The 24,796-nt window shown below is 44.2% G+C and overlaps 1 protein-coding gene across 6 annotated transcripts in view; it reads right to left on the bottom strand.

The window, feature by feature from the left end:
* LOC114852451 (protein unc-13 homolog C-like) overlaps positions 1 to 11,477 on the bottom strand; it is a 68,276-nt gene extending 56,799 nt beyond the window's left edge. For 3 of the 6 annotated variants that reach the window (XM_029144839.3, XM_029144838.3, XM_055507625.1), the window contains exons 1-2: positions 10,957 to 11,477; positions 2,123 to 6,351 (exon numbers count right to left, since the gene is read on the bottom strand). In XM_029144839.3, the coding sequence (XP_029000672.1) occupies positions 2,123 to 6,155 (4,033 nt within the window). In that variant the 5' untranslated portion in view covers positions 6,156 to 6,351; positions 10,957 to 11,477. Of the gene's footprint in view, positions 1 to 2,122; positions 6,352 to 10,771; positions 10,883 to 10,909 lie in introns of those variants that run through there. The other 3 variants (XM_055507623.1, XM_055507624.1, XM_055507628.1) reach the window with 3 other exon arrangements.
* Between the last annotated feature and the right edge of the window lie 13,319 nt (positions 11,478 to 24,796).

Raw genomic sequence — 24,796 nt, 5'->3', positions numbered from 1 at the left:
GCTTCAGAGCACAGGCATGATGAGCACGCATCAACTACAAGAGGTGATGGCATGAAGCTAATGAGGGGAATGTACTGTAGTGTATGCACGTGTCTGCTCCAAACTATGACTCTCTCTCCATCTGGGGCGTCATTAAGACAGATACACAAATGGTCCCAAATTTACAAAAAGCCTTAGGTAAGACATACAGTATACTTCTATCATCTTTGTTTAGGAATGAATAAAATAGTTGTTCCTGTATAATGTGTTATAAGAATTATTGCCCCGGCTTTACCAGTCTGTCTGCTCTCATGCCATGTCTCAAGCCACAGAGTCAAGATCGCCTGCTACCACACCACAACAGTCTCTTGGCACCTTTCAAGCCTAGAACGGAAGTCAAGCTGCCAACTGTGGACATTCAATGTAAGTCCTGATCTCACATTTTGTCTAGTCTGCCTAGTAAGACTCTGGACTCCATGTTTAGTGATTACATGCCTGGATTTCTGGTTTATTGATCTCATGCTCAAACCATGCCACGCCAATCTAGTTATGTGTTCATTCTCATGCCATTAATTTATGTCCTAGTCTCACGGATTTTCTGGACGTCATAGCCGTGCGGTCTGGATAACGTCTGTTTGCAGCATGCCTTGTGGCCAGTGGCCATTTTGATCCACCGTAGTAACCATAGTCTTCCTTTTACCCATAGTTATATGTAGAACTGTGTGTTTGGCCATGTTTGCCTAGAGTAATAGGCTTTTTGCTCTCCAGCCTCACCTTGCACATGCACAATTTAAGAACCAGTCAATAGGTCAATGAGTCTGTCAGATCTCTCCTGAATCACTTTGCTTCGTAGCTCAGCAAAATAGTAATAACACTACACAGCATTGCAGTACAAAAATACTTGTTATTGGAGATATTAAAACTAAAACCTGTCAATAGGAAAGATCTACATGAATATGACTGATCGTATGGTGTTTATATTTGCACACTAGTGTCAGATGAAGTTTACATTATACGGCTGCTAGGCCTAGACCACTTACAACCATATAATAGACACAATGAAGATCTCACGGTTTGCACATATATTTGCTTACATGTGGCCACTCAAAAAATGATGACATACTGGCTGTATAAGTTGGCCGTATTCCAATTCTACGAGAACTGCTTCACCATGAGTATCAGAGTAGTAGCTTTATGCCGTATGTAGGTCAAGATCTTTTTTCACTTTAAGAATAGGGGAATTTTCCTGGATTCATGTCATTCCAGTTGAAAGACTGCATGTCCTTCAGTGAAACTGTCTATTTATAAACACATGTTGATTGTTAAATGCATCCTGCTCAAGTAAGCATTAACCCATTTGTTTTGCAACTGCAGCAGTGAAACAAAAGCATAATACAAAATTACAATTAAACTCCATGTGTAGAATAAATATGTTAAAAAAGCAGCTTTGTGCAAACGTCTCTGAGACATGTGATGAGTCAGTCTGGAAAATACTTTCTCATTTGATTAAATGGTCTGTTACCACAGTGACAGGTTCGCTTTCATTCTTTCCAAAAAATGATGGTAGTTTCAGAGCCCAAAATTTAAGGTCTATTACATTTTGATGATATATGATAAAACCTACAAAAACACATTTGCTACTGTTACCTTCAGCCATTTTTGCTACAATTGATATACAGTAGTACTCTTTCATAAGAATTAAAATTTTTTAAATTGCACCAATAACAATGCCGCGTTCAGAGAGAGTCTCCTCTTTGTTTTTCGCACCTAGTCATACATAATTTAGCCAAGGAAACATATTTCATGTAAATGTGGAAAGTTCCCATTAATCCAACAGTAACCTAGGGGTTTTAAATCTCGGTCTTTGTTCCCATTAGTTAGGGCATACATGTACTGTATAACTACTAATACTGTACAGCAAATCAACTCAAATACAAAGCCTACACTACGTGACAATCAGCCACACAGTTTCTTTCTTGATGATTTACTACTGTTTTATTTGTTTCAATTTCCGAGCAAGTAGTTACCTTTACTTAAATAGTAAATGTTAAAACACAGCAAGTGCTGATTGACAATGTAAAGCTGTCTATCAACAATAAATGAAAGTGACACTGTGACAAAATAAACAAACGAAAACTTGTACCTCCTGCCAGGATCTGCTGCTCCAGTTCAGCCATCTGTTTCCTGTAGGCCCTTAGCGCTGCCTCCTTAAATGTGGGTCGAACACGTTTCTTGGGTGGGGTCTCTATGGGCTTCTCCTCTGGAACATTTTTGTTTTCATCCTCCTGCTGTTGCTCCACTTTTTCAGTCACATCAGCGACCTCCTCTATTATCTCCTCTACCTCCTCTAATTCCTCATCGCCCTCTTCCATTTCCTCTGTCACATCATTGTCCTCTGTCTCATCTGGTTCCTCTACATCTACATACTCCACCATTGCATCGTACTCAGCAGTGTCCCCAGTAAGTTGTGTTTCGTAGTCCTCACTGTACTCTTCATCATACTGCTCATCCAAACTGCAGTCATACTCAAGAACACAAGGCTCTTTACTTGCTTCATACTCTTCTGTGGCTTCAGAATCATTTGAGGCCTCAAGATCTTGAGCGCCATCATTGTCTTGAGAAGCATCAATGACATCAGACACATCATAATCCTGAGAAGTCTCACACTCCTGTGCAGGCTCATCTGTTTCATTAGCATTAGTTCTGTGCTCCAAGTTTGCCAGTACCTGTTCCATCACTTCGACATAATGGGTTTCGCCATCCACCGATTGGTCCCCAGCCTCTGCTTCTGTGGTCGTTTTTGCTTCCTCTGCCTTGTAGAAGACCGGCTCAGTGTGGAGTTCTGAGTCTGTATTGGAGTTATTTGCTGTAGAGGTGGACAGAGTGCGGAAACGCCCCATAAATGATGAGGAGGAGTTTGTAGGCTCCTCAGGAGGAGCCGGGGTATTCTGAGAGCCAGATTTCCAAACCACTTCCAGAGCTGACTTAGCTCTCTGCAGTGTAGAGCCGAAGCCAAACCCAAAAGATTTCTCACTCAGATCTATACTGAGCCGACTGCTCCAAGACTTGGGGACCTCTTCAACTTTCTCTGTTCGAATCTCACTCTGACTGCGGTACATGCTTGTAGACTTGCTCTGAGTCTGGTGAAAACTATGATTGACATCAAGTTCAGGAAATTTCTCTTTAGGAACTGTTTTTTGGGTTTCCTTAGGTGCTACTTTAGCTGGTACTTTTGCAGCTTCTACTGGGGTATCTTTTGGGGAAACTTTGGCACTCTCTTTAGAGGTTGCCTTTGGACCTTCTTTAGTTGGAATTTTAGGAACTTCTTTAGTGACTGCTTTACTAGTCTGCTTCGATACTACTTTAGGCATCTCGTTGGGGACTTCTTTTGCTGGTTGTTTTGCAGTTTCATCTGTAACCTCTTTAGCACAAACTTTCAAACCATCTTTAGATGCAACTCTTGGAGGTTCTTTACCAATGATTTTAGGGGAGTCTTTAGGAGACTCTTTGGGGGTTGACACAGGGCTCTCGATTGGTGTTATTTTCGGACTATCTTTAGGTGAATCTTTTGGACTTTGTTTTGGAGTCAATATGGGGCTCTCTTTTGGGATCATCTTGGGAGAGACTATAGCAGCAGGCTCATTATGAGCTACTTTAGAAGTTACTTTAGATGCCTCTTTAACTGGGGGTTTTGTAAGATCTCTAGATATTAGTTTAGGACTGTCTTTAGGCAGCACTTGATAGGATTCTTTAGCTGCTGGTTTCTGTATTTCTTTAGATGACTCTTTAGGAGCTGTTTTAGAAGTCACTTTCGGTGTAACTTTAGCTGATACCTTGGGACTTTCCTTTGGCAATATTTTGGTTGGTTCTTCTTTAGGAGTTGCTTTAGTTTGTTTATGTGTTACTTTAGCAGCAGGTTTAGGGGCATCTTTAGGTGATACTTTAGTGCTTTCTTTTGTTGTAACCTTACTACCTTCTTTAGACTGCCGAGTAGATGTTTTCATAACAGACTCTCGCTCCGAAAGGGGAGGAATGATGTGGGTGGTTATGGGCGGTAAAGAAGATTCCCTGTCTAGCATCATGAATTCCTCGTCCCCTTCAAATTGTAAGTCAACCTCCTGACATTTAGTGATGTTCTCTGGAAAACCAGGAATAGTTGATGGGTCAAAGGGACTACTAACTTCTATGGAGGCTTCCAGCCCAGAGTCAGCACCCTGCTCCAGATGATGCCAGTCTTTCCAGGGTGACAGATCACCTTGTAGAGAAACCTGGGAGCCACTGTAGTGGCTTCTATCCCCAGACGCACAGACAAGGCCATTGCTGACACCGCTATCAACAGTCTCTGTTGTTTCAACCTCATTATGTTCGTAGGTTTGATTTTCATGGCTGAGTGCATGACTGGGACTAGCGTACCATGAGGAGGCCATGTCTTCTTGTTTTCTCTGCCATAGCTCTTGGTCTGAAGAAGACAGCAAAGAGCAACCATTAGCTCGTGTAAAGTATTGATTCTCTGAAAAGTCTTCAGAGTATGACTGGCAAAGTTTTGAGCAGTCAGACTCAGAGCGGCTAAGTTTAGGAGTAGAGTAGTCACTCTGGGACAGCCAACCAGGGGTCAAATCTGAGTAGTAAGCCTTGGCATGCTTGTCTGCATCATAGTAAGAGTCATCAGCATAGTGAACTGCCCCTGAGTAGCCTGGTTCCTCTCCTGCTCTGCTGTGGTCATGGGATCGCCTCTTCTCTGATTTGCTCTTGTGAACAGGTTTTGAAATCACCATTGCATATTTATTTCTGCTTAATTCATCCAATTCTTTGTCACTGTCCATTGAGTCCCAATCATCACTTTCCACTACTTTACACTCCTTTCCTGAGACCTTTATGTCCATGCTTTCATATGTTTGGGAGGAAGATATTGTTTTGTCTTTTCTCTCTTTTCCGTCATGGGTTAAACTATCGGTAGACACTGTAATTCCTGTCCCTTTGAGTTTGTAGCATTTTTTCAAGACCATATCTCTATCTTGGGGTGTTGCAAAAATAACAATAATGGGGCGGGGTTTTGCATTAGAACATTCTCTTTGCTGCCCTAACCTATGAGCAAGCTCAATTTTTATTATTTTATGGGCATCAATGAAACCCATTTTGTCTTTCAGTATCTTGTATATTAGACTTTCTGTTTTCTCTGACCTTTCTTCAGGAACGTTGAGGAAACGCAAAGTTGAATTATTGGCCTGATGACTAATTTGTTTAATGTAGTCATGGATGTCACGTGTTTCCCTTCTAGACTGTACAAAGCCTGAGCGCAGCTGCTCAATCTCACTCTGAACTACTTCCACACTGCTGGAGATTTCATCAATGGAGCTTTTTAGGGCATTTACATGACCACGCAGCTCGGACAGTTCTGTTTCTATCTGGCTGATCCCTTGAAGCTCCTTAAAGATCATCTCCATAACATCCTGGGTCTGACTAATGCAACCTGTGGAGGAGGAGCCAGGCTCCAAGGTAGAGCTCTTTTGCTGGCGTCCAGCACGGTCCAAAGACTTGCTACGAATACCTAGTGTCTTCCTCCAGTTGCTGACCTCGGAGTCCGAAGAGACACATTCTTGACTCTTTTTCCATTTTCTTAACTTGCGAAGAGCACCCAACCTAAGTGTATGTAGACTGGAACGTTCCACTCGTTCACCCTCAGAACTGCCATCAGAGGGAGCCAAACTGATGAGGCTCTTCCTGTTTCGTCGTACTGGCATGGTGTGTGATTTATGCTCATCCAGTCTCCGGACAGGTTTTGTCTCACTTAAGGAGTCAGAGTAACTACTGTCAATTGAAAGTACGTCAGGAAAAATACTTTCATTGTTATTCAAAAATAGAGAGTTTTTCGGCAGTCCATTTGCTATAGCTACACGATAACTGAAGGTGGGTGACAGAGATGAGCAGTCGTTCTTTCCGTTGTCTTCTTCAAGCGATATGTTACGTGCCGAAGAGCATTTGGAAATCTTTTTAACTGTAGTCTTCAGTGTTGTAGAGAGAGTTAGATTGTGTGCTTGCAAATCAGTGGTTAATTTAGGATCTTTATTTTCGCTTCTCTCTTTCTTCTTTATTGGGTTTGCCAATTTCTTTGTAAACATTCCTTTGCAAATCTTTTCAATGTAAGATGATATAGTCTTGATTAGGGCAGGAACCATGGATGGCAATCCAGTGGACTTTTTTTATCATGTAGTGAAAGAAGAGGTTGTCCGATAATACAGCTGTAGTAAGCCAAGCACAATCAGCCTGTTCTTGACAGTGACGGCACAGCTCGCAATAACTAAAACCACAGTCCATGTAGAGAATCAGTAATACTTTTGAATCCAGTGTCCTTCCTCCCAAAATGGAACATCTCTGTGGAAGACAAAAAGATACTTTCAGACTATGGTTGCAATCACATATAATCCTAAACAGCGATCATTTTGCAGTTCCAAAAAACACATGCAAGTGCAATTTCGAAACTATCGGGTAATTTTATGCATCATTGGTCATTATCTGCTAATAATCTCTCCCAGCGTGAGAGAAAAGAAAAGGCAGTGAATACAAGTAATGTCGTTCACGTGGACTTGTGAAAATGTTCGATAATCGATACAATGTACAGCTTGCGTAATTATTTATGTGTGGCGTGTGCTGTGTTTGTGTACTGTGTCAGTCAAGGTCGGTGGACCCACTGGTTCCATCAATGTATCCAATGTATCCAGCTTGTACAGCATGAGAGAGCCAATTATTCTAATTGCTTCAGTGCTACATTACTGCCATCACAACTGTAGGACACAATACACAGCAGATAAACCATGGTCATACTTCAGCAGTGACTGTCTATCATAAATAATTATGTTGACTCTAAAGAACCTGTGTAACATTCAAACCTAATGTATAGGCTAAACTTTTTTCCTGTTGGTTTTCCACAGGCCTGTGGGGAAGAGACCCGAGACCCAGCATACTGTTGAACCTTCAACAGTTTGTAGTGGCTGTGAAAAGTGTGTGTGCTTGTGTTTTAATAGAGTGCAACTTTCCAACTGAGTCAAAAGAGAGACGTTTGTTGTGCAGAGGAACCAACAGCTGCTGCACATTAGTTCTGGGATTTAGAGCTTGATTTGTCTACAGTCTCATGACCACAGAGACATGCTTACTTTAAATGAGCTGTGAAACGCAGCATCACAGATAGCTGTTATTGCCAGTCTATGAAGAAGGACCAACATTTGCTAATTGAAGTTGCGAAAGTTGTTAGAACTGCATGAAAAATGAATAGAGGAGCTTGATTATTTGGGAACTTCTTGGGATCAGGTTTGAGGAAAACTCAAGAAGTATTTTTGTTATTAACAGTCCTTCAATTTTTTAAAGACGTAAAAATGTATGTATGTTTTATATGTAATATTGTATGAGGTCTCTTGACAAATGGCATAAAGCCAAGATCAGCCTTTTGTAGCTGATGGGCCATGACCTAAAACTGTCCTCCAATAAATAAATCACATCATATATTGTTTTAACATGTCCTGACACTGACACTGACATGTTTAGTCCACATCCTTAACTCATACAGTATGTGCATTGATGAGGAGGTGAAACCTTCAACAGACATGTATGTTAATGTGTTAGCAATCAACGGTTTTAAGCTTTAGGGAATCAAGTAAATGTGTTTTATTTACAGATACCACTGGAATCTATCATTTACTACAGTATATGTTAAACTCCTGTGTTTTTGAACAAACTACTGAACAACAAGTTGTCGAAATCAATATTAGTTGTTTTTTCATTCAGTAGTATTTTTACATGAGTGCAGAAAGTAGAACCTACAGTGACGGTATAATACAGTTTAAATATTCAATATATACAACACAGTCTGAATTAAGTTGCATGAAATATGGGCAATGAATACAGATATTTAAATGGATATACAGGGTGAGGATTATTTTTCATATGCAGTCAATGAGCAAGATGAAATGAAACTGAAAGGAATACATCATGTGAATGAATGTGGCATATGGGAGATACCAACAGCAGATTAGAGAAACACTAAATTAAAGAACCGAATAGAAAAGAATATCAACTGCCAATATGACATAGTCATTAAACAGCAAGTATGCAAATCATCCTACATTCGCTTCGGCTTCAGACTTAGAGTCTTTTTTCGGTGAGCGTGGTGTTGCCCTTTGCAAGACAGTGGTTTGAGGATATGGTTCTTAAGCCGGTCGAGTTGGTTTGTAGGTCACGGCAGCTGAGAGGTTCTCCCTCGGCTCTGCTGCAGCCCTAGTGGGTCAGCAACGCTGAGACGTCCCCACATTCAGTTGCTCTTTCTGTGTGATCGAACAAACTTCTGTTGCCCTTTGCAGGAGGCAGGCTTGCATGTGGTGCACGCACAGCAGGGGAGCTGCGTGGGTGAGTCCAGGAACAGTCCCTTAGACTATGCAAAAGGCTTCTAATTCTAGCATCATAATTACTCATTCATTAATTATCGGTTGGTTACTGATTATTAAGCATGTGGAATTGTAAGTCCTCATTTACTTGTACGGTTGATGAATTTGTTGTTCTGGAATAGGCACTGAGGAAAGAACTAACAGGAAAGTCTTTATAGCTTTAAGTGTAAAGTTCAATTGAACTGCACACTCATTTGCTAATTAATCCAGATTGTGTTCTCTACTCTGCCCTGTTCTTCATTACACAAAAATCTATCTGGCCTCAAGAAGGCGTGTGTTCAGTTTTTCATATGCAGTTTGTCAGGTTGCCCATTTAAGAAAGTCTCTAACCAGCACAAACATTCATTTCAAGTTTCATTTTGCTGAATGGCTCAAACATTATGGATCATACAATACAGCACACAACATATCCTTAATGACAGCTGGTTAATTCAAACCAATTATATTAATGGAGTTGTGATGCAATATTTATAGTGTACTACAGTGAGCCACAGCCACAATGTGAAGGTACAGTATGTGGATATGTGGGCCAGTCTACTGTAGTAGACACAGGTTTACCAAAAGCAGTGGCCGCATTCTGTCTCAACACCTCACCCTAAAAGTATAATGGTGTTTAATGAGGGCTGATTACTAACAAGGAAGCCTGCTCTCTCTTTACAGAGCCAGCATCCTGACATGTGCATGTTAAGGTTTGACAAATGGAGCATTTACACTCCTCCAGAGCTGGAGTTGATATGCAAATTACTTGATAATGCCCGCAAGGTATGGCCCGTATCGTCCCATTAGAGCGTAATGATGCAAGAATTAGGAGAAAAGGATGACGGATAACTAGATCATCTGGTCCCACGTGTATGTGTTTTATCAATTTGATCGAACAATCTGTAAAGTCATGGCCGTGTGAGCGGGCGCCGCGGCAAATGAAATGGCAGCGTTTATTCAAAGCCATGACAGAATAAGATTACATGTTGCGTTATCTAGATGTGCAGCATCTGTGCTGTTGTTCACCTTCTTTGTGTTGTAAAAGCTGATCCCCTCATGCTGCGGAGCGCCGCTAGAGATACACGAATACATATTGACTGTGTTTAACAGAGAGCATATATTTGTATTGTATTTCTGGTGGATCTGTCTGCAGGGTTTTCTCCTCTCACTCTTCCCTTCCCTTCTTTGGTGGCTAGGTGCCTTTGAGCAAGGCACCGAACCTCCCAGCGGTACTAGTCAGGAACTTGTGCCTATAATATAAAATAGCTGCTTCCTTTACGATTATGAATGGGAACACTGGGAAATCAGTTCCTGGCTACTACAAAACAAAGTCTGGGAATTCCTGTAGTTTCAGCTGGAGCCCCTCCCACTTGCCAGTCAGGCTGGAGAACCCTCCAGAGGAAGGGGAAGCACCTCAGCCACACCCACTGCCTTTGATCTGAGGCTGGGCTTCAGTATACCCCGGCCCTGACATAAGTCCCCTTATTTTCTTAATGCGTCTGATTAGCGGAAACACTCTGAAGCACTCCATTCCCCAGTTGTACAATCCCTGCCACTCTCCTTTAATAAAAAAAAGAGTGTCAGTTGGAGGCACGCTAACCTATTTCTCACAATAGTACATCTGCTCCTTTCTCCTAATGAAAATGCAACTCTGCCAATTGGAGGTTATTATGCTGCGAGCAATTACTGCATGCTGTGATGTGCCGTTCATGCTCTTGTTCCGAGTGAGACTGAGGAATACGCTCCGGAGCGACGCATATAGATGCGAGATGCTCGTGTTACGTCATGTCTCCCAACGCATGATTACGGATTATGGCCGATTGTGGATTAGTGCACATGTGGGTGTGTGCATGCCAGCGCGTCCGCGTGTGCAGCCGTGCGTGCGCACACATGTGGGCCACGCATGTGTCCGTGCATGATTGCTTTTAAGCGTGCATTTGCGGCTCCCGTGGAGTGCGCGCGCGTGTGTGTGTTGGGGGGGGGGGGTGCATCCTTGGATCAGATTGCCCTCACGCCCATCCTCGGCTACGTTCTACATCCACATCCTTCCTCCAAACCCGTGTATTTCCCAGCGGTGAAACATCCGCCTGCAGCCGTAGGAAACCAGCCAAAATCTCAACAGCTCGTCTGCCCTCGTAAATCAAAATGTTACCGCTGCTCCGCTCGTCGCTGTGAGCTCCGGTCTCGTCGCGTTCGCCCAGTGAGAGACAGCAGCCGTGCTCACATGCGTGCGTGTAGTGCGCTATGAATAAACACACGGGAAAAGGTGAGAATGGGAGCAATGGGACGTACGTGGACCCGACAGTGTGTGTATCAGAGCGCACTGCAATAAAGCGGTGAAATAGCACCAGGACCTTAGATTTACTTTAATTTCCCACCCGGGTTGCGTCGATGGATGATGCCGTGCATGCCGTCATTCTCAAATAAGGTTTCGTTAATCCGCTGACAGGGCCACAGAGGGAGGCGAGAGCAACAAGAAGGCACAGGATGAAGTCAGCCAGTCAAGGTTCCCTCACCATGCAGACGCCCACCCCCTCGCCGTCGCCGTCGCCGTCGCACGTACCTGGCGGTGCCGAATCCCCCGCGCAGGACTCCAGCGGTAGAGAGCGCGGCGGAGCGTGTGCAGCCGAGTCCCCGGTTTCAGCGAATGGCCGGTGCGCGGCGAGCGCCGACGCTGGGGAGGGCGGAGAGGGCGGGGATGGGGGGGGGGAGCGGCGCGGTGCGCAGCTGCCTGCTAACACCCGAGCTCACGGCGTCCCTGCGCGTCCGTCACACGCCACGTCCCGCAGGCATGCCTCCGTGAAGGAACACGCGCGCGCCTCTCCTCCATGCCACCCGCCGCACGCGCTCCTCTGCCGTCCGTGCGCCCCTGTGCGCGCCGCGGGGAGCCGTCCAATGCCGCAGGTTTATTTGCCCGACCACGGACACGCACACACTCCTACACACGCACACGCGCGCACACGCACGCTTGCATGTCTTGGGTCGTGTCACGGCGCGGGGCGTCTAATCCTGAACGGGATGCAGACGGGCTGTGATGCGGTAGCTGCTCCTGGATGCCCAGACTGGAGCTGTGCTCTGTGGCTGGAGGATGTCTGTTCCTCCCCTGCCCCCCCCCCCCTCTCTCTCTCTCTCTCTCTCTCGCTCTGTTTCGGTGCTCACTGAGGCGGGCTGAGAGAATTAAGCCCACAGACACACACACACACCAACGATGAAGATACCCATAAACACACACACACACACACACACACACACACACCAACGATGAAGATACCCATAAACGCACACACACACACACACACACACACACACACACACACACACACACACACACACACACACACCAACGATGAAGATACCCATAAACACACACACACACACACACACACACACACACACACACACACACACACACACACACACACACACACACACACCAACGATGAAGATACCCATAAACGCACACACACATAGCCTTTCCCGAGATGCCCTAAGCAAGATAGAGGCAAGACGTAAAGGAGCGAAGGGGGTTCATGGAGGAGATAATTATAGTGGCCAGAAACTCATGGGAAAAACTAAGCTGTGGTCTGAGTGGTGTCGTCGTTCGGGGGACTTTGAACACGTTGACAGACGTTGGAGACCTACAGGACGCTGCAGGGCCAGGCTGCGTCAGGGGCCGAGCCTGGGTGCAAGCAGCTTCCTGTGCATGTGAAGGGTTATGGGTACGAGGAGCCCTCACACATGAAAGACTCACAATTTCTGTATTGACCACTCACCTACTGTACGTGTTACACACAGACACACAAAAGAGCATCACTTGCACTCACACATCACCTGATTCCATCTCTCACAGGAAATTGATGCACGGTGGTGTATCATCAACACCATTACCATACGAGTGTGTGTGTGTGTGTGTGTGTGTGTGTGTGTGTGTGTGTGTGTGTGTGTGTGTGTGTAATAAAATTACAACAATCACAGCAATTGAATTTAAATGAAGTGCTTCAAATCATTCACATGTAATGTTTGAATGACAAACGAGTGAAAATGGACACAGTGAAGTAAAACTTCAGCAGCTCCACTGTCACATGATCCGCGGACTCGTCGGTCTTGGTGGCGATTGAGCATTAAAAGCCGTGGTTCTCATCTCTCAGCGCTCCTCTGCTGTGCGTGAGCCTGCCTCCCCCTGTCAGCCCCGCTCTCCCCCCTCAGCCGAGATGTGTGTCATGCCTTTCTACAACAGCCACTAATTGTCTGGCCTTCTAGCGAAATCACATTTCTCTCCCTCTCACTGTGTGCGTCACATGGCAGAGAGGTAGAACGTAGGGAATGTGTGCGCACGCGTGAGCGTGGAGGGGGGGTTGGGGGAGGAGGAGGGGGGCAGGTGCTTGGGGATGCTGCGTATGTGGCTCCTGTTCGCCCCCTGCTAGTGTTAAAGGCTACTGCATTGTTAAACCGCAGCTGCTTCAGACCAAAGTATTCCCTCTAAGCTCTAAGTTCACCTGTGTCCAGTCAACGATAGCTGAGGAAATGCTGCTTTGGGTTCAGTTCATCCCTCTAATGTTACTGAGACTGTGCCAACTGTCTGGAAATGATTATGCAGCATCTTAACTGTGCAGCCCTGCGTATTTGATATATAATGTCTGTCACAGTTGATGCATAGTTATTATAATAATAATAATAATAATAATAAAAAAATAATAATAATAATAATAAACGACCACACACTTTGATCCAGTTGTTTGTTTAATTTTTATTTAAACTTTATGCAATACTCAGCATTTCTGTATTTTTTAATTATTTGGTAATATTTTTAAAATAAATTTAACATTATTTCATGTTTGTGATAATTTCAGCCAGGTAGAACAATCTGACCAACAGCAATGCACAAGCATGTGTGTTTAGTAGCTGTCAGTGCTAACAGATTTAAAAAGCTCTACTCATCAGCCTTAAACTCTAAAATAAAGTCTGTCCCAAGCGTCAGTCATCCTCTGTGCAGATACATACTTTCAGACAGCATGAGTGCCGATAGGAGAGAAGGCAGGCGTGATGTGCAGCTGTTTTTTCGATCCGGCTTTGTACAAACACAAATTGAAGCGTTTGGCGACCTGTGATTTTCTGCAAATGGAAAGTAAGAAAATAAACAAATGCACTTTCCCACACAGAGTCCATTTATTAGTGTGTGTAGCAGCCAGATGTGCTCCTGTTGTGCACGTCCAGCCTTCTCCATCCGTCCTGGTCACAGCCATCTGTGCCCAAATGCATATGAACATATACAGTTAAACAGTCCTTATACTTCCTGACGTGCCCTGGTTTTTCTGAAAACAATACATTTTCATGACTCCAATCTGCTTTCTGCAAAGTACAGCTCAACAGAAACTATTACACCTTAATGTCATTTTCTGGGTGGATTTGATCTTAGTCTGTCTGAGTGCTGTGTTTGACAGTATTGATCTGAGTATGAGATGAAAACTAGATGTATGTCTTCACAAATGATGGCGATGCCTTTTCAGCTTTGATTTCATCCAAGGTTTTGTCCCCGTCTTATGATTGTTTTACTGATGATTCATAGAGATAGTATTAAACCCATTTAACCGTAGTGACTCCTGACCTTATTGGACAAATCCTCCTCATGTTGACCAGTTTGATAGTTTGATCTTTGTTTATTTGTGTGACTAATGAAGCAAATGACCAGCAAATGGTCATCGTTTAGATGTGGTTTAAGGTTTTTTAGTGGAAATCGCAGGACTGATTTGGAAGCAGTCTGATGTTTTGACATTAGATGATCATGTCAGTGAAAACCTGTTCGTGCATTAATGATCCACTCACATATGAGCTGACATGTGCGACTCAGCCTCAGCAGCGAATCCATTATTTCTGTTTATACGTGCACAAAATGTACCTGTAAGCTCTGTGTGTTCTTATTAGGATGCATAATGTGTCGTTTCATCTGTTCTGTTCGCACGCAGTAAAAGCCGACACAGTCACATTTACAAAATTAACATTTATGCTTTTTGGGGTCCAGTAAAATTATTTAGTGTATGACATCTGGCAATCCTGACGCTCCATATGTTGGAGGGTTTGGTTTCTCAGCATTGGGAAGTGTGAGCTCCTCAGAGCATCATCAAGGTCACGGCTTAGAGCTAAAAGTAAATTTATGTTCTTGAACTTGCCCTTTATTTCTGTTTTCCAGCATTTATAATTCATTTGTTTTTATTGTTTTTCAAATGTCTTCTGGCTGTTTTTGTCAAGTGATCTCTGACTTCTGGATTTTTTGTTTGCATGTTTGTGGCTTTTTCTGACCTGCAGAAGCAATGCTAAATGCCGATCCACTGTTTGTATGTGTCTATGTACAATATTTGTATAAATAAGAAAGGTCATAGCACAGGAGATGAAGCTTTCATCTAAACCCAGAAGAATCAAAAATGTCATTCAGCCGTCTCCCGCAGGCAGGTCTTTATCCTCTGGAGGCAGAAACACAGGAAAGGTGGCACTAATGAGACAGGCAGATGGCCTCTTTATAGCCCTTTAATGGTTAAACCCACTCTGTCGAAGCATAAAGCGATAGCCATGAGCTGATGTAGCATTACATCTAGCACATCATCATCATGTTGAAGGAAAATATATTTTCATTTTTGGTAAGACAAGAACAAGCGCATAAAAGCTGGCATCGAGTCATGATGTATTCATCACTACAGGCCAAGATTAACATTATCTTATCAGCACCCGGTGAAGCAGGTGCTGCAGAGTAAAAATTGTAAATTGTGTTAATTATGAGGGAGGAGAGTTGAGAGCGTAATAGTGGTAATTTTGTATCAGCCTTGTGATTGACTGGGACCTGGTAACATTTTTGTGGCCCTGACTGGCTTCATCCTGCCAGTTACCCAGTGCCGGCCCCACGACCCTCAAGAGGAAAAGCATTCAGGATAATGGATGGATAGTGGGTCCGGATCAATGGATGAATGAACTCATACCTTTACAAATGCCAGTGTTAACTGATGGCCTATTATTTGAAGAAGATACAGTAATTACACTTCGGAAAAGGCTTTGTGACAAAAAGTCCAATCATCCAGAGCTGATAGTTCTCTTAAAAAGGATGAACACCAGAAGTCATCATTAAATCATCAAAAATAAAAACCTCGAGCAAAATATTTGTTTCAGTTTATTGAAGATAATATGGACAGCCTCAGTATATTTGCAGTTTAGCCGGCAGTTTGGGAAGGAGAGTAGCACTTGGGTTCACAAGACACTGAAATAGACGCCATGGATCACTTGCAGGACGTTTAAATCTCTGCCAGAGTCAGAGTCGTCTTCTCCGTCCACCCAGCTGCTGCATTGCAGATAAAAATCCCCCTCCGCCAGACACCTTTACGCACAACAGAGTCCAGTGACGCTCCTGAACTCTGCATGTCACTAGGCTGACAGCGTTGGGAGCGTTGCCTTCACTGCATCCAGAACCTGGTTCTGACATGTGCTTGACATCGGCACTGCTATAAATAATCTGTGTAAACAGTAGCTGAATAATTAGGACTCTGTCGCTATCTTGCTGCATTGAATCACTTAACTTGGTTGAGACTCATGATATTCTCTTTATTTCTTCTATTAAGCTTCCACATCCACTACAGTTTGCAGCTATGAATTGAATATTACTATTATTAGTGGTTAAAGAAAATCCCGAATTGGTTATTAAATTTGAAATAGGCATTTTGTAGGTTCACGTTCACATCATGACTGTACTGTATTGTACTGTTTTACATCCTACTAGTAGAATGAACCCTAATGGAAGTTAAGAATAATGACGCAACGAGGTGCAAGTGTTTGGGTCTATGTCCTCTGGGTTTCATAATCATATGATGCGGTGGGTTTAAATTCCTATTTGCCACAATAAAGTGTTCACATGCTGCCAGCGTCGTGAATCCCAAGCATCCCGCTTGAATTATGTATAAAGTGTCAGCATTCAGACCTTTGTGCTGCTTCGCTAAGCTAATTATCATCTATGCTGTTGACTGTGGCAGGTAGGGAGGATGTTGCAACAGAATGACTGAGGCTCTGCACTTAATGGGCTGAGAGCTTATCCTTGAGAAACAGCATGTCAAGCCCCAGGCGACAAACTGCCCCGTGTCCCTGAAACCCTCTTCAGTGGAATATTTCATAGGTCCAATCAGGGTAATTATTCTTGCTGCTCACATGGCCTCCACTACAAATCCTCAGGTGCTGCTGTTGTTTAACTTTGATGAGCCGTCGGTGTGGAGCTGCAGGTGAGTCTGATTGTGATGCGGCGAAAAATGAAGGCTGGCAACTGCGGCGCGTCCTCACAGTCGCTGTAAGAAGGGACCAGATCGAGGCGCCGCGCGACATCTGTCACTGCCTGTAGCTTAATACACCTGCTCACTGGGGTTCAATAGTGAGCTTAACACCGAGTGCAGCGTCTAACCCGCCTCATCAAAGCCAGTATGAACGTTTCCCTGAAAGCTTGTTCATAGAAAAGAACCACAAATCAGCCAATAGACAATGGAACCTGATGGCACGTCTGTGTACATGTGACTTAACCTGCCCGAGCCCCGATGTGTGGACAATTCATTTAGCCCGAGATGAGAACACAACACGCTGTCGTCCTCTGTCGCTGCTGTCCTGCTTCCTCTCCTCCACGTCCTCACACACACACACACACACACACACACACACACACACACACACACACACACACACACACACACACACACACACACACACACACACACACAGAGTTACCACACAACACTGTGTAGCCCAGAGGTGACGACCTGTTGATTCCAATGTCTGTCCTCAAGTCATCACACTGACATTACTTGCAGCTGAGTCACTGCAACACACACACACACACACACACACACACACACACACACACACACACACACACACACGCACACACACACACACACACACACACACACACACACACACACACACACACACACACACACACACAGTGGCTCAGGTGATGCTGTCACAATGAGACAGTGTGTAGCTGATTATCATTAAAATTAGCTCTGAGCACAGCAAAGCCTGTCTAACAGTGAAGTGTTAGCGCCGTGGATGCGTCAACACAGCACTTCCTGTTTACTGTTTAGTCCCAGAGCAGTCTGCAGACACCAGATAACAACGGCACAAAGCATGCTGGGAGATAAAAACGCCACAAAAAACTCTAGGGTCTCCATAGTGCCTGCAGTTGCCTGATGTGGCATCAGTCTTCAGTATTACTGCTGTGAGTGGTTCCCTCATTCAACCCCAGAGGAGAGAGACAAAGTAGACGATGGGGAACGTGTGAAGCAGTTTGAGGTGCTTGGACTCATGCGTGATGTGTTGGTTGTGTTTAGAAAAGGAAAGGACTATAACCCACAGTTAGGCAGGGTGGTGGAGCATTATGCACCTTAGGACACTTAGATGCAGTAGAAAAGTAAAGTCGGGGCTGAAGAGTTATCATTGGAGGTAAATTTTTTCATCACATTTACAGAGAGAACTTGGCCTAAATGAACATGAGCTCCTCAATTTCTCTAAAACGTCTTTCTCTGCTGGTTTTGCTATAAGAGACATTTTCTCACAAGCTGTTCTAACCTGCGACGTCCTCGGAGGCTCCGTGAGGAGGATCAGTCCTCGCGGCTTCATTAGGACGGCGTCCGTGCGTCCGTCCCTCCACCCACATCTGAGCCCGAGCCCTAATCCTTAATATCATTATCTTATTCCCACTGTGCACCACCCTGCATGTACATGTACCTCATGGCCGCTCCGAGGTTGCGCAGGCACAGGCGGTGCTGGAGCAGACGGAGGCTGGATGATGCATGCTGTTCTGCACCTCTTACACCAGCACCGGCGGCGCACGCTAAATGACGGATGTGCTGTTAAATAATGTGTCCTGCTGGACGGTTCCTAGCTGCGATGGAGCTGTAAATGTCTGTGCATATGCCTGTCATTGGAGAACGCGCCTGCCCTCGCTACAGGCTAATTACATTCCAGCCCCAGTGATAAATATGACTCTGCTCTGATTTAGTTGTGGCTGCCACCACTGCATTCGTAGCTTCTCTCTCTCTCTCTCTCTCACTCTCTCTCTCTCTCTCTCTCTCTCTCTCCTCTCAGACCCACGCACACACGCACGCACATCAAGCTGAATTCCCCCAGAGAGCAATTATCAAGGAGTTGGGCTTTATGTGCTTGTGTTATTAATCTCTCCGCTGACTTCGCCGTGACAATGCAGCACTTTCTACGGTTATTTACTGAAGAATTCTTGGACGATGGTTTTTACCGGAGCCTATAATTACAGACACAAATAAGCTGACGTACAGAAATACAGCAGATAAGGTGGGAGTCGGCTTCTTACTGCGCGGCTCGGGTTTTGAGTGGGGGCTGATTGTTTGACATGTTGGGTCATGTGTTTAACAAAAGAAGTTGGAAGATGTGTTATTCTATTGTATTATGTTTTCCCACGTGTTGTGTTGATTCCACTCACCCAGATGCTCCCTCAGCATCTCGAAGGCCTTTCACTCATCCTACATCGCTCGGCTGGGTTTCGATTGGCTGACCTTTGTGGGTCATTTGATGCAGCGCGCCATCATTCTCGTTGCTGGATGAACCCAGAGGTTAAGCACAGCGCAGATGTGGTGGCATGTCCCTGTGAAGTGCTGCTTGGGTGCCCTTAGGTCTGAATAACACCTCGCAGCATCACACCTCTTCATTTGTGCAAACTGTCCATTCACCCAGAGGAGGCGTGTCCAATCAGAGCCCGGCGCTTCATCCTTATAGTTACATCAGTGGCTTTTATTGGCAGGCAGCGCTGTAGCCGGACCGGTCATTGAGAGATAGATGGTGGGAGGCCGTGGGAGTACAAACAACAGGAGTTTGGAAAAGGAGAGAGAGGTGAGGTGTGATCACAACAGATGGCCCTTGGCTGGACTTCCTCCATGAGCCTCATAAACACACGTACTGCACTTCTAAAAGCATTCGCAGCCAGTAGAACTAAATCAGAGAATCACAGACGACCAGCTTCCTGTTTGTTTTCAGACTCACTAAAGCCTAGTAAAGAAATGTGTCTTACAACAATATTCCCAAAAAGGAAAAGATAAACAAATATTTTACCTCGTCTTCTAAATAGGACAGTAGCTTTGAATTCTACTCATTAACTGGAGCCACTTTGAATCATCTCGTTTTTTGTCAGGTGTTGTGTGTTGTTCCTAATTGTTCTTCTTCCCACTGATCACCTTTGTTCATGTGCCACTAAACCAGAAACCAGCAATTAAAGGCATTGTTCAAAGTAAAAAGCAATTAGCTTGTTCAGTGAACGTGTAACCTCCGCTGGTTAAGATACACTAATTGCAGGCCGTGTCTTAAAGCTCTTGTGTATTGTCGCAGAAAGAGAGCAGAACAGCTCGCCGTGTGCTTTGAGGTTGAGAGATCACTCCAACTCCTGCTGGAGATTTTCTCGGAGTGAAACTGTAAATTATGATTAATCAGTTGAGAACCTCTTTGCATTTTAATTAAAGCCAGTGATGCATGCGGCCACAACAAAATGTGTTTGGCCCAAAGAAATTTGTAATCATTATCTGAAACTGAACCGAGTTGCAAGTTTAAAATAAACACATCATAGTCAAACAACTACTGCTTCACTACAGGTGGACAGTAACACCTTATTTGTACTTTGTAACATTCATGTCATTCATTTTATCGTCAATCATCTTCATGTATTTTTAATCATAAACTCCAGCACTTTGTCTGTAAAGCGTATATACTGTACTAACATCTAATCTGTTGGATTGGACCTGGATTGTAGTCCACCCCAGTCATCACAGTGGCCTACAATCATTTATCAAACACAATCAGTATTATTGATTACGTGGTTGAATCTGCTGCAGTGAATTGTGGCTTATGGGCTAAAGGTCCACTAGACCCAGCTGACAAATGTATTTTGAGCTGACTCATAAGTTTAATAGTTGCACTTACTATGACCTATGCGTGTGCACCATAGTCCATTCACTTAGTATTTTGGTATAATAGTAATGAAAACGATCATCATACAATCAGTGGCAGTGTTTGTGATGCACCAGCATCTCAGGGTTTGCTTTCGATTCAGCATTTTCTAAAATCACGGCACTGAATCAGGGATTTAGTTGTTCAGCTTCCTCTTTCTGCAGGAGCTTTATCACCTATGCCCCTAAAATGACGCCGCTGTGGAACACAAGTAATCGATCTATTATGATCTACTGCTCCTCGGTTTTCAGAATATGCTGCATTTCTTAAACCTTATTAAGCAGGCGGCGGGTGGGGAGGGGGTACAGTATGTTCACCGCAGATGAAGATTCATTTAAAGATAAACACTGGCAATTCAGATGATCACATGTTGTATAAAACAATTTGTTCCCTATGAATCTGAATGAGGCTGATTTTCACTTATAGCTTCTTTAAACTGCAAACAAATGATCATTTTCCTAAACTGCCATTTAACGGTCTGTCTTTTATTGAGACTGTGACTACTTCCACCAACCAGAGGATCTCTCTACAGTATAAGCAAGCATTCCTTTTTTCTTATCATACTTTTTTTGCTTTGCTTGCATTACTGAATCACAGTTGCACTGTAGAGGCTCAATGGAGACCATCAATATTACATTAAATCATATCCTGAAAATCCCATGACTCTCTATTTGCAAGGTCAGTGGGTCTAAGTATAAGGGGATAATCCCTGCTGTAGAATTCACACAGATAACGCTGCCTGCTGCTCCTACTGCCGGCTTCAGGTTCTAGTCTAGTTGGTCCATCTGCACCAGGGTCTGCCCTCACTGCTGAAGCCAGATTATGCTATTGCCATTACTTGTGAAATAATTAATGAAAAAAAATACAATAATGATTGTAATCAGAAAATAATACTGATTTAAATAGAGTTAAGCTGCATTTTCTGCTGTTTCATTAATGGCGTGAGGAAAGACTGTGTGGATGAAGTGTGTACATTAATTCTCACATTTCGTCTAAATTAAAACATGCCGTGCTCTATGGTAAAAAGCCCGTTTATGCATTGCTCTTGTTCGGCCTCTGCTTCGCCCCAAACCTGGTCTACTTCTTGGTGCATCTCAAACTGATGCATATCTTGCCTGTGAAATCAGCGTTGACCCGTGAAGCCTGTGGATTTTCATACATTTACAGAGTTCTGGCATCACACATCTGCAATGAAAATTTCAATCCTGAGGTTAACTCTTATGGAAACATTGCCATTTATTTTTGTTATCCCTATTATGGTGATCAAGGCGCATACAGACCCATAACCTCTATAAATTGCCCTGCTGGGGCCCTGAATGATTGAACTTGTCTTCAGTAGAACCATTTATTTTTCCTATAAACAGTGGGTGTGTGGAGCTCTACAGAAAAATGCTTTGATTATAAAGAAACACTTATATAAATGAGGGTATAAGTCAGTACTCAAGTTCTCACGCATTGAAGCATGGATGCTAGCAAACCGACTGCACGCTGTAAATCCTACATTACAACTAGAGACAGATTTTGTAATTTCTTCAGTCTAATAGTGTTCAGCACCTTTAAACCAACAGCTCTCAGCCTTTGGCTGAACTTTCAACAAATCAGTGTCATGTTTGTTTTGTGCGACAGCAGGAGGTTCACTGTCTCAGATCTCTGCACAAGCACACTGTCTGTGTGTGTATGTGGTGGGCAGACGCGCGCACTAATGTGTTTGTGTGCTCGCAGCAGAGCAGTAGATGTTTATGTGACAAGATAAGATATTCACTGGTTCACGTAACTATATCTGTGTAGACGTTTGTCTGGCAGAGAAGCTGCTTTGCTCTTGGCTAGTTCTGCAAATGCAGGATGTGGGCTCTCCGTGGCCCAGGGAGAGGACATTCCTAGTTCCTCTAACTGCAAATGGTGTGAGAGCGCTGTCCCAGAGGAGCAGCCTCTCACCAGTAGCAGCGCTGGTTTGATGACATCACTTATTAGAGGTCACGGTAAAGAGCACATGCTGCTGAAAGGGACAGACTGGAATTAGCCAGACAAGTGCAGTTAAAGTGGCTCTGACTCCTTAAAAGAGCAATCAATGCTAACACCATTATCTCACCTGTCTGAAACCCGCAATCGCAGTGAACAGCAAACACAACCCTGCAGCTGTGTTCGTCACTGGACTGGTGAATGTGAACGCCGTGAGGAGCAGCCTCCAGTCCACAGCACAGATTTACATGTGCGAGTGAGGAACCGGGAAGGCACAATAGCAGAGTTTTCTCTTCAGGGATTGATGTTCCTGCGTGAAAAAGGATCTCACACTGAGAGACAATATCACTCACCTCCTTCCTGACCCCACTTATGGAGGCGATGAAAGCGGGGGGTTGTTTGCCAAGTTCCCTCTGTAGCATCTTGTTGTGCTCCCTCATTGTTGACAGTGTGACACAGTGAAGTTAGCAGAAAAATCTCCCCGCTATAACATACAGACACATGCCTGTGCTGCTTAATCCAGTAAAAACAATCTGTATTTCACAGAAACTTTTTTTGTTTTTCTCATTTAAAAAATAAAATCACAAGTGAAATTCAAGATTTAATAAAAGTGACAGCTTGGACATTATTAAACTCTATATTGTATTTTCCGAGTTTCAGCCCAGGCACAGCACAAATAAACCTAATATCATATAAATGTTACATAAAAATTTGGCATTTCTCCCTTGAGTCAGCAAATCTCTACGTTCTGTCAAGAGCCATTACGTTTTGTCTTGAAAAGCTAAAGGGTCCTCGGTGTCAAGGTGGGAGGATTATCATGAAAATGAGGATGAGGATGAGTGCAGCCTTCATCCTTAGGCTGTATGACTATTTAGATCACGTTGGAAGTTCCTGGTGTGTGGGTGCCCGAGTGATGAAATCGGCTGGCTATAATCTGTGTTGACACTCGCCCACATCTTGTTTCCCCAGCTTCATAGCATTAACAGTCATGTGGTGGCGAATACACAAACAGCAGGAACACACGGGGAACGAAACAAATTACAACAGAAACAGAACGCGACGCAGAGAAAAGAGAGTTACAGGAACACAGGGGAGATGTGGGCTGGGGAAAAAAGTTGCTTTTTATTGACTCAAAGCAAAACATTGACAAAGCAGCATATTCAGTTAAGGCTGTCGTCTCTACAGTGTAAAGGGATTTGTTGTGTTTTATTGGTGCGGTGAGCTACGGTTAGTCAAGAGGCACATGTTTACACAAGACGGAATCGTGAGCGAGCTTTTATTCCTCTGACTGCGTCCCTCAGAACCTGATAGGCCCCAGCAGCTGCAGGAAATGAAGAACCCCCCCCCCCCCCCCCAGCAGGAACACTGAAGCAACATACGAGTAAAAACAGGGCGTGTAATGCTTCTTACACTGTTACTGTGTCTAGTTTTCTTTCTGGTGACCACAATCATTTGCTCGGTTTTGGGCTCCACCAGCTACAGATTAAATACATTACTTAGAAATCAAAATGCTTCTAGTCTTATAAATACAGTATGTCTCCCCATGTTTATCGCCCTGCCACTATCTGATCTTCCATTTAGGAACGGCTTCCTTGTCTGAAGTGCAGTGTTCATGCTTTTTCTCGCCCCCCCGATAATAGATGCAGGTATTTCCATCACCGTGAGCGCATTGCTGCCTTCGTTACTTGACGTGCGAAGCAAAAAACGAAACCTTTGCTTGTGTGACTGACATTTCATCAAATTGTGAAATCCCACCTGAGCAGTGGTAAAAACGCTGCATCTGCTGAGCGAACGGTTAGCAGCTGTCTGATACGGCTGGAGGGGGTGCGATCTCGGTGCTCGTACCCAAAAAAGAAAGAGAGGCGGCGGTGATGGGAGCTTAAGTTGCTGGGCCAGAAATGAGTTTGGTGCAGGACCTGTTATTGGCTCGACAGCCTCCCAACAGCCAGCTCTGCCCCGGCGGCTGTCTGTCATGTCTTTTGGAGGTTAGATAAGGCGAGGATCTCCAGCCTCTGAATGGCAGGCAGGATGCTGTGATAAGCAGACATTAGCACGTCTGCGGCTGCTGGGCTGCTGTTTGATCAATGAACGTGAAATAACCTGACACCCGCACACAAAAATCAGACAGTGACACCTCTTCACCAGGTGTTTCCTTCTCCTTTGTCGGGAAATTGCTATAAATCTCTGCCAACGGGCTCATTATTGTTGGTGATTGAACTCAGCTGCTCCAGAAAATGGAATATGGATGAGAGGCTTAAGATAAAGGAAGGAGCGATAGGAAGCCAAGATCCATCCGATCACAAGAACCAATACGGGAGCTTGTCTTTTTCATTTGTACGTACAGTAAGTGGAGTAGGTCTCGTCCTCTGCTTCATCTCTCATTTGATCAATCGCATTTTGGAGGTTTTTTCTGACAACAACCTGCTGAAGCCACCACAATTAAAGTGCTGGAC

This window comes from Betta splendens, chromosome 3 (genome assembly GCF_900634795.4).
Source record: "Betta splendens chromosome 3, fBetSpl5.4, whole genome shotgun sequence".
In the NCBI taxonomy this organism is placed as follows: domain Eukaryota; kingdom Metazoa; phylum Chordata; class Actinopteri; order Anabantiformes; family Osphronemidae; genus Betta; species Betta splendens.
Note: the sequence above shows the minus strand (reverse complement) of the source record. Positions and strands in the feature narration are given on the sequence as shown.